Here is a 13,098-nt window from a genome sequence, read left to right on the forward strand (position 1 = left end):
AATAAATATCTAAATGATAATCGGACTCTAACTTGTTTTTTAAAAAACTTCATTTTCCCGCTGAAATAATCTAAACAATAATCGTGAGCAATTGCACCAAATAAATATCGTGAAGCATTTTACACCGATTGATAAAAATACTCTATTGCGTTTGGTAAGGTAAAAAATTTGCTGATAACAAAAATAAAGTTACTGATGGGAAAAAGATTTCAATGGCTTCAAAAAAAAATGTATTCCGTTTTTAACTTTTTTCTTATACCTTTTCGTTTTATAAGGTTTTTTTAATCGTTAACTTTGGTTTTTTTAAAAAACAAGTTATATTGTCAAGTTAAATCTCAAAAAAAAAAGGTAACATTTAAAGATTTATTTCTTAACAAGTTTCAATCATTCACAAATCATTTTCAGGGTAATTTTATCTTTCGGTCTAAAAACCCTAAATAGTTATGCATTTTAGGGTTTTAAATAAGTGCATTTTATACATTAGTATAGTTAGTAAGAAAGTACTATTTCAAACTATTTGTTTAAGAAATTGTATATATGCATAAAGCAGTATACAGGAAAAATGTTAAATGTTAGTTTTAGTGTGAATTATTTAAAGTAGTCTGAAAATGGGGTTAGAGTTGAGTAGTTCACCTCAGTTTTATTTTGAATGTCAGGATTAAAGATTGGCTTAAAGTTAATCTTAATCCTAATTTAATTCTAATACAAAGTCCCTAATTTTACTATGACAACTTCAAGTGATTGTAACCTAACTTTACATTTTATATTCATCAAATTTGTAGATAAGGACCCATTTGAAGCATTTTAAAAGTTAGTTTAAGTATAATGCAATGCTAAACTTGAAATAATTTAAAATATGGTAGTTGAAAGTAGGTTTTTCCCACCCGTACTGAAAACCCTCTTTTATCATAAACTCATTAATTGTGCCTTAATTAATCAACTTTTTATAAGTTAGTTGATATTTGAAATCTTTTGTTTTGCTTTCTGGGTTTAATAAATATGAAACCTGTGTTATATGCTGCTGAAGATTAAATATTTTAAATCTCCACAAATGCATAGTTTCTCACTAAATTGTGTCCAATCCCTAGCTTTAAAAATGATAGCATACCATGTCTAGAATCTCACCCAAATAAACACTTAAGTTTGAGTGAAATTTTCTGAATTTTAGGCTGCCACTATGATTGAAATATTGAATTTTAAATTTCTTTTTTGATGTGTTCTTAAAGTATTAACAGTTTGCATAAATTATAAATTTTAAAGATTTTAGGTTTTATTTTAAAAATGTAAAGGAATGGAAATGATTTGGAAGAAATGGAAAAAAATTTTTATTGCAGAATTACCGTGGTGTGACGTAAGAAAGTCCTAGTTTTCGATATCTCAATTTATAAGAGTGAATTAATACTAAAAAATAATGAATTTGAATTCTTGCTTTTTGATAATATTGTAGAATAATGAATAAATTTTCAGTTTTACCCTATTTTAGGCATGAATACATTCAAAAAAGTCTTAATTTAAGCTGTAATATAGTTCGAGGTGATGACAAAAAGAAAGTACTATAATTTTGTTTGGAATAAAAGAAAGTCCTAATAAGTAAAAAAGAAAGTCCTAATGTTTACTATTATATATTTCTTGAAGATTAAAATGACTAATACACTATAGACATTTATTTTTCTGACAGAGATTTATTAATTCTACATATAATATAAAATTAAAAATTCCTTTCCATTATTCTACATATAACTTTACTTATTTTTAGACTTTTTAGCTGCTTTTTCTTGTTTTTCTTTTAAATTTTCTAGCTGAATTCGCTTTCTTTCCTGTTTCTCAAACTCTTTTTCAGCTTTTTTCCTCTTTCCTTCTTGCTTTTACTCAATTCTCTGTCTTTCTGATTCTTCTTTAGCTCTCTTTTTCTCCTCTAAACTAGCTATATATTGGTCAGATGTAATGACTGATGAAACTCTTGTTGCTTGTTTTGGTACTTTTACTCTGAAAATCTTCTGGACTAACAAATATTGAATCGAAAACATTGTCATTTGCTTGCAAAGGTCCTTGAACTGGCACTAAAGCTGTCGCATAAATTTCAATGGTTGATTCTGGTTGCGTTAAGTTCTCATTACTTACTGGAGTTTCCTCTAATGGCGTTTCTAGAACTATGTTCTTTTCTCGAGTTGTGGGATCAACACCCTCTATTTTGTCCATTTTCTTCTGCCAGTAATAAAATAAGGCTTCTTGTTCTATTGCACCTGTCCAATACATAAGATTACGATGGGCTCTAAAAGATTTTAATTGCTCATCTGTCATATCAGTTTCTAAATCATTTTTGACCTTATCAATTGGACTTAATAGTTCAGCTATAACCAGAGTGTTAGCGGATTCTTTAGGATCCCTTTGAATTTCATTTTCTTGTACACTTAACTGGACTTTTGTAAGATCAAAATTTTCTAGTAAAAAAGGACACAAACCACAGCATTTAAATCCATTTGGTATTAAAGTAGGATTTTTCTGTGTTTTTGCAATTGCAGTCTGGAGCAGGGGTGCAAATGTCCTTTTTGGTAGACCAACTCCAAGGTTTTGCATTCTCCATTCTGTGACCATGTCAGTCCAAATATCTTTTGCAACATGAAAGTAAACTCGGTCCAATGGTTGTGCAAAATGGGTGCAATTAGATAGCAAACAAATGATTACAATACCATTTTCTCTGCAAAGTTGACCCAAATCTAAGGTCAAATGTGATTTGTGGCCATCTAAAAAAAAGAATTATTGGCAATAGGACACTATTTTTCCTTAAAAATTCAACGAAAGGTCTAGATATATAATCGTAAAATGTTTGGGACATCTGGTAACCTTTGGCTGATTTACCCATAACCCAATCTTTAGGAAAGTCAGCTGCAATTTCTGGTGGAATTTGTCGTTCATAGGGATACAAAACCAAAGGTGGTGCAAATAAATTACTTGCATTTACTGTTATCATAACTCAAAAATTTTCTTTATCACTATTTGCAGTGATGTTATACAATCGTTTATTTTTTTGTCCAATTGCATTTTTAATAGATGGACACAGATCAAAAGATGATTCATCAAGGTTCCAAATTCGATTACGATCCTCAAACACAGACAATAAATCATTTTTATCCATATACTCTGTTATTTTTTGGAACCACGTTTTAATATCTTGTTTGGAAACAAGTATTCTTTGTTTTGGAAGTGTCTGAGCCTTTCGAATTGAAAGTGTTGAATGTCTCTTGAAAAAATTGCTTGCCCAACGAGTGCCAATTTACTTTTTGGTCAAGATTCATTTTATGTGCTAAAATAGATACACCCTTAAAAAGAAGTTTCTTAAAAAGAAGTTTCTCTGACTGGCATACCAACATTGGCCATATCAATTAGCTAATTTTTAATTTTAACCTCTATGTTTTTATCAAAAATTGTTGGACGCCCTACTTGACTCTTTGCTAGACCTTATGTTCGTTGAACAAAGGGTTGTCTTAGGTATTTCATAAAATTTGGATGCTGCATATATTGTCATAGTCTTCTTTTTTATTTTATCCAATGCTTCATCCATATCCTGTTGTGAATATGGTTTATAAGATCTTTTTGGGCCTAAAACAAAAAATTAAATTATTTTTGTAAAGCTAGGACTTTCTTTTGTATACGGTAAAAAAGAGGAAAAAACAAAGTCAACTTTTTCGTAAAAATATTAGTTTTTACGTGTAAATCGATCGTTTTTACATGCAAATTCCATACTTACCACGTTCATGAGCCATTATTGATCAAAATAGTTTTTTAACAACAAAATTTTTACAATAAAAAACCTAAATCTTCACCATACAATTTTTGATGCAATGTTCAAAATGGCATTAACTTATATTGAATATTTACATCTCAGTAGAACAAATACTCTGATAGGCCGAATTCTCAACCAATCCAGTCAATTTTTTTATGGAAAGTTTCTTCAAAAACATTTAGTTAAAATAACAAAAAGTGTTTTCTCAAAATAATTATTTTATAATATACAAAATTTATCATTTGTTACATTAGGACTTTCTTACAGCATAGGACTTTGTTAGGTCACACCACGGTAGGTTTTTTCAGAAAAATATTGAAAGTTGTAAGACTTTATAGGATTTTGTGGACTTTTTTACTTTATATACAAAAGTTATCTCTTAAAGTTTTATCAAAATTTGAGATGGTGCATGCAAGACCTAGAAATTTTAATGAAACAACCCAAAACTATCTTAAAAAGTTTAAATATAATTTATCATATGAATATTGTAAGAAATTTTTGTGTTGGTTCTATTAATAAAATATATATATAACACCTAAAATATATAAAACTTTAATCAACACACTCTCAATTATTTAAAGATGTTGCTTCGAATTCAAACTCGAGATGGTGTGAAAAGAATAGAGATGGGCATATCTGATATGGTATCTTGTCTCTATAAAAAGGTGCAATTTTTATTGATTATAATATTTGATGATTATAATTTTACAGGTAATTGTTTCATTAGTTTTAACATTTTAGTTTCATAATAATTTTTTTAATAATTGTTTTTTAAGGTTAGTGAGTGTCTTAGTTTGCAACCAAATGGATGGTTGCTCTATAAAGATAGAGCTTATACAGATGAAATTGCACGAAATGCCAAAAAAACTTTACGGATGCTTCATTTGCAGTATTTGTTTTTCTTATTTGTTTTTGTTTATTTTTTTTTTAATTCAGTTGTTGCTTTTTAAGAAAATAGAAGAAAAAACTTAATAACCATAAAATTACAGAAGAAAAAAAAAGAATGACCTAAAAAAAAAATAGAATGACCTAAAAAAAAAAATAGAAATAGAAAAAGAAAGAAGTAAAAGAGTGTCAAGATAAATTTATTTTTCAACAAAATAAGTTTTCTCTTGTTTTAACTTTATCTGAAACAAATTTGACAGCATCATTGTTAAGCATCTGTTAAACAATTCTATATAATTTAATTTCAAGTAGCACCCCTAGGTGTATACCTGATTTATTTAAGCCAAGTATATTATTTTTATGTAGGTCTTTTTTGCATAGCTGAAGAATGTTTCTTTTGAAAAATAGAAAAATTAAAGTTACAAACTGTAAAACTTATATAAGTCAGATGAGTTTTTTTTTTCAATCAATTTTAGGTACAAATATTTAGCTTTTCACATCCCTAAGGTTTGTAATCTTAGTCATAGTATAATGATTTATTTTTTAAATACCTAATTACAAATTGCAATCTTTGTAAATATTATTTAGGCATGGAGATATGCTATATCTTCAAGAAAATGACAAAGAAAAAAATGAGGAAACCTCAATCCATGATCAGGAAAGTAATGCAGTTGAAGATGAAATAGATGTACTCTTGTCACATGAATCTGGATTGATTCAGCGGAAGAAAGATCCTCAACTGTATGATTTTATTCTCTGATCTTTTGGAGTGCTAATTTTTATCATCTAGCTCTACCCTTTTCTTTTCTTTTTGTAGGTGTAAACATAACAACCTAGGAAAGTGTCTGAACTGTTCCCCTCTAGAGGTTTGTTTTTAGCAGGGTTTTTGACTAAGATTGGAGAGTTGTCTAATAGATTTATTTAATTTAGTTAATTAAAAAAAAATACAAGCATGTACTTGTGATTGGGTTTTGCTAATAATCATTATTTTTTATTTTTATAATTATTGTTATGGATTCTAATTAATTCCCCAAATAATCTTTCTAGCCGTATGATGAAGATTATTTAAAAAGTTTAAAACCTCCTGCAAAACATTTATCATTTCATGCCTATTTAAAAAAGTTGAAGAGTGGAGCAAGCAGGTGACTAAAATTTTTTTTGTATAAACACTTTGCATATTTATGTAGTTTTATGTCACATGAATGTCCTATAAATAGTGTCCCACAGTCATAAACAACTTGAGAACTAATGTTAAAACATGTTAGAATCTTCAGACAACCTGTACATTTTGTACAAATGTTAAAAAATGAGACTCAAAATCTAAAAGCTTTTGATAAACTGGTTAATAAAATTTTACATTTTTCTACAAGTACAAACATCCATTTGTAAATAAAACACTGTTGCTGAATTTATCTTAATGAAAAACTAAAATTTCTCATTCATCAGCCAAAGAAATCAATAAAGTTCGGTGATGTGTGTGTATACACAGTATGTTGAGAGAGATTATTTGACTGTTGAGAGAAATTATTGACAAGTAGCATCAACTGAGATTATTGTTTAGAAATTGTTTCTAAAATAATTTCAGTTCAATTAGAAATAATTTTTCTTCTTATTCAACCATTTGGCAACCAGAAAACCAGAAAAATGCTGGACAATATGAAAGGGCTTAAAATGTAGCATCTAAAAAGAATTTACTTCTATGGTAATTTTTAAGGTCCCTGCCCTGTATGTATGTATGTATGTATGTATGTATGTATGTATGTATGTATGTATGTATGTATGTATGTATGTATGTATGAATGAATGAATGTATGTATGTATGTATGTATGTATGTATGTATGTATGTAGGTTACCATTGTTTTAATTGTTCATTTAATAGGGGAAAATTTGTAAATATGGAAGATTTAAATTGTAAAATTAAGCCTGGTTGTCCAGAACATTCTCCTTGGCCAAAAGGAATTTGCACTAAATGCCAACCGAGTGCAGTGATGCTCAGTAGACAAGTATTTGCTATTAATTCTTTTTATTTTTAATAAATTTATTTTTTTAAACCATGACTAAATAAGAAATAAATTAGTTATTATATACTCATTTTACTGCATTAAATTGAGCTTAAAATTCTATTGTTGTTTCATCTGTTGTTGACTGATGACTGTTGTCATCTGTTGTTGACTGTTGACTTATTAGCAGATATATTATGGTTTTTTCAGGTATTTTTTATTTTATTTTTTTTTAGAAATATAGGCATGTTGATAATATAATGTTTGAAAATCCCATGATAATGGATCGTTTCCTAAATTATTGGAGAAGCACTGGATCCCAGGTTTTTAAATTATTGTAAATTAAAAATTATCTTGCAGAGCTGGCACTAAAAGAGCTGATAGTTGTTTTACCATATTTATGATTATACTTTAAATGTTAAGTTTTATTTTATCAAGTTTGTTACATTTTATCTAAAAAGATAAATTAAAACATACTTTTGATAGTTTTTTGATTAAAATTATAACTTGTTGTCTCAGAGGATAGGCTATCTCTATGGAAAGTATGAAAAACATGAAAATGTACCATTAGGCATACGTGCCACTGTTGCAGCCATTTATGAGCCCCCTCAGGTAAGTTTTTTAATCATATACAGTAATATTTCTAAGATATTATTTCCTAGTTTATTAATAAAAAAATATTTAAATTCAGTATTTTAAGTTTAAATCTTAAATTAAAAGATGATTTAAAAGATAACTTTCTATATTTATTTTTCTATCTTTATTTATTTTTCTTTCTTTATTTATATTAACAATTACTATTATCAATTAATAGTGATTAAATTCATAATATGTTGCAAGAATTAAAAAGATTCTTAAAAAAAGCCTTAAAAAGATTCATTCTTGCATCACTATGTGACTTTAATCACTATTTACTTGAATAGGAGAACACTAAAGATCGCATTCAACTCTTGGAAGATACGCATGAGGAAGCTGTGGAAGTATTAGCATCATATATGGGGCTTAGAAGAGTATGTTAAGACATTTTTGAAACTTATTGAAAGTTTTTAATCCTTCATTAGTGCACCTTATCTCTTTTAGTTGTCTTGATAGTTCTTTTTTAAAGTAACCAATTTTTCCTGTCTAAGTTTTATCGTCTAAGTTTTAATTTGCTTGCAAAAAGTTGAACTGAATTATTATTTTTAACTTAAAATTGGCAGTTAATAATATAATTTTCATTTGTTTTTCTATTTGTATTTTTTTTTTTAGCCTGCTATAAGACAAAAAATGAACACTTCATACATCTTTTTTATGGTATTTAAAAACTAGTTTTTATTTTGTAAAAACAAATTTCTTTTTTCAGGTTGGCTGGATATTTACTGATTTAGTACCAGATAAATTAAATTCTGGATTGGTGAAACATTTAAGGCATAGCAAAAGTCACTTCTTGAGTGCTCAAGAATGTATTACAGCTGCATACTTCCAAAATAAGTACCCAAATCCCTGTAGAGATTCCTCTTCTGGGAAGTTTGGTTCTAAGTTTGTTACAGTTTCAGTGTCAGGTTTATTTCTTTATAATTCTTTAGCTTGATTGTTAAGCATGACAAGATTCTCTAGGATGACAAGATTTAGTAGCATGACAAAGTTCTTTAAAACGAAGAGGTTGTTTAGCATCACGTATAGAATTCTTATTGTATAGTTGCTGAAGTTTGTTTTTTAAAGGCCACGAAGATAAACATATTCATTATGACGGTTGGCAAGTGTCAAACCAATGCATGGCTCTTGTACGAGATAACTGCTTAGTTCCTACAATAGATGATCCAGCCTTAGGTTATATTAAAGAATCATCTAGCGAGCAATACGTTCCAGATGTATTTTATAAGGTTTTTTTTATGTCTTTTTATAATGCAATCTTTTTATGTCCCATTATTTGTCTTAAATGGTTCATTATTTTCCATCTTTTAAATTGACTTTTATATTGAGAAATATTACATATTTTAGGAGAAAGATGTCTATGGTAATGAAGTAACTTGTATTGGAAGGCCAATGCCAATGGAATATTTTTTAATTGAGGTTTAGATTTTATTTAAGCTCAATAAGAATATTTTTTGCTATCATTTTTATTGTTCGGCGCCAGATACTTTGCTATTATTTTTATTGTTCGGCGTCGGATACTTTTATCGTTTATTGTCTCTTTCATTGTTATCTCAGGTTCCAGCTGCTTTTCCTATAGAGCCTCTATACACTTTTGTTGGGTGTAGTGATTTACCATTTCCAATTGAAAACAGATCACAGATAGGAGAAGTTCAGGTTTGTTAGGTTCGCTGTTTCTTTTCGTTTTTATCTGCTCGAAAAGAAAAGCTTAAAGAACGTTTTTTTTTTTTTTTTAAGTCATTTTTTTTTTTTTATTATTTCAAATGTAAAGGAGAAAGCTAATTTAACAGGTTGTTTGTTTGTTTTTTTTTCTAGAGTTTTGATACGTTTTCCCAGTATGTTCAGAAGATATCAACCGGAAAATTAATGGATGGTTTTTTAGATTTTCACTTCTTATTATACATGTTTACCAACGACATGCTCCCCATGAGGGTATATTTTATTTAAACTCTTCTAGCATTTTGCTTTCTTGTTACAGATAAAATGTTATAGATAAAATGTTAGAATAATTTCGTGTTATGATGATGAGTAGATTTTTGTTTTAGCGTGTGCTTAATGACATATGCAAAGCCCTCAAGTCGCGCAACGAAAATTTGTTGCTAAATTATTTAGAAAAAGAGGAATGGAGAACAGTTGAGCAGCTTATTCGAACAGTTCACGGTAGTTCTACTGTTAAATAAGATTTAAGGAAAAAAATTTTTTTTATTGGAAATGAAACTTCAATGAAACCGTTTTGAGTTTCTCATACTCCGTTCTTTATCTTGCTATTAATTCATTTTTGTCTCTTATTTCACCAAAATTTTGTCTTATTTCACTAAAATTTGTTCTCTTATTTCGCCAAAATATTAGCTTCTTTTTTTATTTTAGTACCTTCATCTTCATTTGGAAGTGTTGGTAACGTTGATAGGAGAGGTTCTGTTGAGATGATGGACACTGACTCCGTAGATGTTACGGGGTGGACCTGCAGGCATTGTACTTTTATTAACCTACCTTCGGATGACTCTTGCGATATGTGCTCTTTACCGAATTCTTAAAATAATAATAAACATTTTCTTGCGTAGTTCTTGAAGTTCGAAAATGTTATTGTAGAAGAACTTTAAGTGTTTGTGAACCCAACTTATGATGATAATAAATTAAAGCCCGTATTAATTTATTATAATATTTTATTTATGATTAGCTGTAAGTTTTGTGTAAATTGTTTTTTGTTTTTTTTTTTGCATAAATTATCGTTTCAAGATAACCTTGGTTTTTATATATAAATATATATATAGAGTTATAGATGTCTTTGTGTCGTAAAAAATAAAATGCAAAATACATTACGTAAGGATCCCGCTATTTAGACAACCACAGGAAGCCACGTGAAACACTTTTGGAAAAACATTTGCTCCTCTTGAATGATTAGAAAGGGCATAAAGAAAACCAATTTGAGTGCTTATCTTAACAATTCTAAATTATATTTTATGGAATAATATAATTATAAAAAGGTTGGAATCAGTAAAACTACGAAATTTAATTAGTATATTTTAAGCTCAAAATGTTTTCAACCTTCGATTTTTCGATTCATTTAAATTGCTTTATACAAAATATTTAATTTATCTAAATAAATTCTTATTAACAATGTTAAATTAGGTTTTAAATCTGGTTTAGGTGTCTCATTTTCGTTGGACCTTAGTAGCCAGTGCATTCAATACAAACGGTCAAGCACATTTTCTTTTAAGACTAAATTTTTAGGGGTTTGTGTATAGTTTATTTGACAATTACTCGAAGTTTCTGTTTCAGTTTAATGTCTTTTTCTACTAGGTGAAATAAAAATCTATTAAGAGACAAACACAGGGTGACATTCTAAAGTTCATCTGTTGAATACACCATTAGATTGTTTACAGTATTTAGGATAGGAGTCATCATTTCTATGAGATCTACTTGAGCAGTTTTCGTAACAAAGAAAAATTAAATCTAACATCCGGAAGATTTTCTCATGAGAGTGATGCCATTTCTTGTTGGAAATGCTTTATCAGCCACTCAAAAGAAACCCTTTGCAAATAGTTTCGCTCTAATAAATACGCCAAAAGCAATCGAACATTATTAAACCTCGGTTGATTTGGATCACTAAAGTTTAAACAATAGATTCCATTCATTGAAGGTATTTCGCCTTCGATAGAATCGTTTTGTAAAGTTGACGTTAACCGATGCAAAAGTTTACCATCTTTGTTAACAAGAACTAATATTTTGGCAACATAGTTTGTGCTTGTGCCGTTTGAATCGTCAAACGAAATTTCAATTTCGCCAAAAAACCATAAGTTATACGAAAGATTTACTTCAGACTCTAAATTGTAAGGGTCGTTATCTTCTTCCTCATCGTCTGCTTCATCTGTTTCTTCTTCTTCGTTTTCTTCCAAAATATCTGATGGGTTGTTAATATGATGCACTAGGTTTTCAATAACTTTTGGAAATTCAGATTTACGTCGTCTCTTTAATGTTGAATTTACGAACAAAATCGCTGGGTTTTTTAGGGCATCCAAGCTAAAACGTCGTCTTTCTTTTGGCTCAGTGCATTCTTTGATAGGAGAGCTGGGAACTTTTTTTGCCATGTAATGTTTATTTTGACGTTGCTTAAATCAAAAAGATTAACTGGTACAAGTAAATATAAATTTTCTTCTTGTTAAAAGGCACAAAAATGCATTTAATAATTTCTTGTAGTTGAAGTCTTCACTTTGTTATTTTTGCATCACAACGATTTTACGAAAAAGGTATCTCGAATGTAATTCAATTTTCTCATTCACTGTATTTATGTAGTTCTTGATTCCAATGTCTTCCGGCAATTTCAATTCTTACATTTTAATCCAATATCATCGATGTTTTCTGTTACAAATCTAAAGAAAACAACTTCGCTATTTAAATAATGGTCATTGTCATAGATATCAGTATTATGATCTTTGTCATTATAATGATCATCATCTTGATCATTACGTGACCTTCACCGTCATCATTTTCATCGTTATTGTGATCACTTTTAACTTTTAACTTTATTTTTAAACTTATTTTAACTTAGTTTAAAGTTGTCTGCTTGTTCATTACATTTATTTATTTTAATGAGTAAAAACGAGGAAATAGAGTTTGAATACTGAAAAAAACGAAATTCTAACACGATCTACTAGAATCAAGAAAAAATTAAAATAGGTTTATTTTTTAAAAAGAGAGTATATGCAAAGTTGGTTGATTTGCACATCAACTTCTAAAAGTAGGTGTGGAGCTAATTTATGCAAACTATTACTGAGTTGTATTGCGCATAACTTTTATCCGACTTTTTTCGTACATTTTTTCTTCATCAGTCATTTTCGCTTTACAGAAGTTTGGTTTTTTACTACTAAGTTATCAGGCATTTTATTCCAAATACATTAAATAAACAATAAAAAAAAACTATTAAAAGACAGATTTTTTTTTTGGTAATATTTTCGCGTTTATTCAAATCAAACGTGTGCCAAACAAATATTAAGTGAATGGCAGTGAACTTTAATTTCTTTTAACAAAGTCGTTGCAGCGCGTTAAAGTTTTTTTCTTTTACTTTTATCTTTTATAGATACATGACGTTTATCACCGGAGTGACTTCCTTTCCGTCGCATGAAAAATTTAATTTATTTCATTTGTCTTAAAACCTTCATTTATTAAAACAATTAGTAGTTATATAAGTTAATTACCATATAGATAATTATGTCCGAATATTGTTATAATCGCGGAAATGCAACAATCCTCATACTTCCATCTTACAATCTACTTATCTTAATGTAATGCAAACGAGATTAAATAAAATTAATACAAATATAACAACCAATAGCTCTTTCTCACCGCTAACAAATAGGCAGTGAACGATATTTTTTTAATGGAGCCAAATATTGAAGTATTCCTATAATAAGCTAAGGAATCTTAGAATCAACGTTTATACTATAAACGTATATACTTTAACAAACCATAACACTTCTAAAACAGTTGCAGCCCAACCCAAGCTGACTTATGCTGACTTAATATAGGACGAAATCAATTCTAAGGAGGTGCAAATAGAATTTTATTTTTCGAGAAAGGGGAGCAGAATGATCCTCCCACAACTGAACCTTGCATACCTCCAGTAGAGATACCTTTTTTTAGTAACAAAAGAAATTAAAAGTTATTATTTGAAAGCGCAGTTCTCTTCATGAGTAGATTATGGTAAAATAACACGTCTTGCATGCAATCTACAGATGGGAGGAACTCTTTCAACTGCGGTGCTTTTGCTATATCATACGTAATTTGGAAATATGTTT

General features: G+C 28.7%; 1 protein-coding gene and 1 pseudogene across 2 annotated transcripts; one reads left to right on the plus strand and one right to left on the minus strand.

Annotated features, from left to right (window-relative positions):
- The first annotated feature begins 126 nt into the window (after window positions 1-126).
- LOC145193290 (nuclear protein localization protein 4 homolog) lies at window positions 127-10,040 on the plus strand. 2 transcript variants are annotated; one of them, XR_016446885.1, is made up of 17 exons: window positions 127-230; window positions 4,366-4,449; window positions 4,561-4,673; window positions 5,258-5,410; window positions 5,487-5,535; window positions 5,717-5,811; window positions 6,550-6,673; window positions 6,907-6,993; window positions 7,190-7,282; window positions 7,594-7,680; window positions 8,013-8,211; window positions 8,372-8,532; window positions 8,651-8,722; window positions 8,861-8,968; window positions 9,119-9,235; window positions 9,349-9,463; window positions 9,671-10,040. XR_016446885.1 is itself a non-coding variant. In XM_090071614.1 (17 exons), exons 1-17 carry the CDS (start codon window positions 213-215, stop codon window positions 9,835-9,837), a joined length of 1,833 nt encoding a protein of 610 aa, XP_089927740.1. In that variant the 5' UTR covers window positions 127-212; the 3' UTR covers window positions 9,838-10,040. The 2 variants fall into 2 exon arrangements, 1 of the variants encoding a protein (XP_089927740.1); XM_090071614.1 differs by having other exon boundaries at window positions 8,861-8,959.
- LOC149878826 (uncharacterized) lies at window positions 1,866-2,577 on the minus strand (annotated as a pseudogene).
- Window positions 10,041-13,098: the final 3,058 nt, after the last annotated feature.

The sequence above is a fragment of the Hydra viridissima genome, unplaced genomic scaffold (assembly GCF_058129835.1).
Source record: "Hydra viridissima isolate aposymbiotic clone 2 unplaced genomic scaffold, HvirCarnegie_v1 scaffold_14, whole genome shotgun sequence".
NCBI classification, from domain to species: Eukaryota; Metazoa; Cnidaria; class Hydrozoa; order Anthoathecata; family Hydridae; genus Hydra; species Hydra viridissima.

Bases quoted from the DNA above. Each gene is read 5' to 3' on its own strand.
- LOC145193290 (XM_090071614.1), top strand. The intron at 5,812-6,549 runs GTGACTAAAATT...TTCATTTAATAG, and splicing joins TTGAAGAGTGGAGCAAGCAG to GGGAAAATTTGTAAATATGG. The intron at 8,533-8,650 runs GTTTTTTTTATG...TACATATTTTAG, and splicing joins TTCCAGATGTATTTTATAAG to GAGAAAGATGTCTATGGTAA.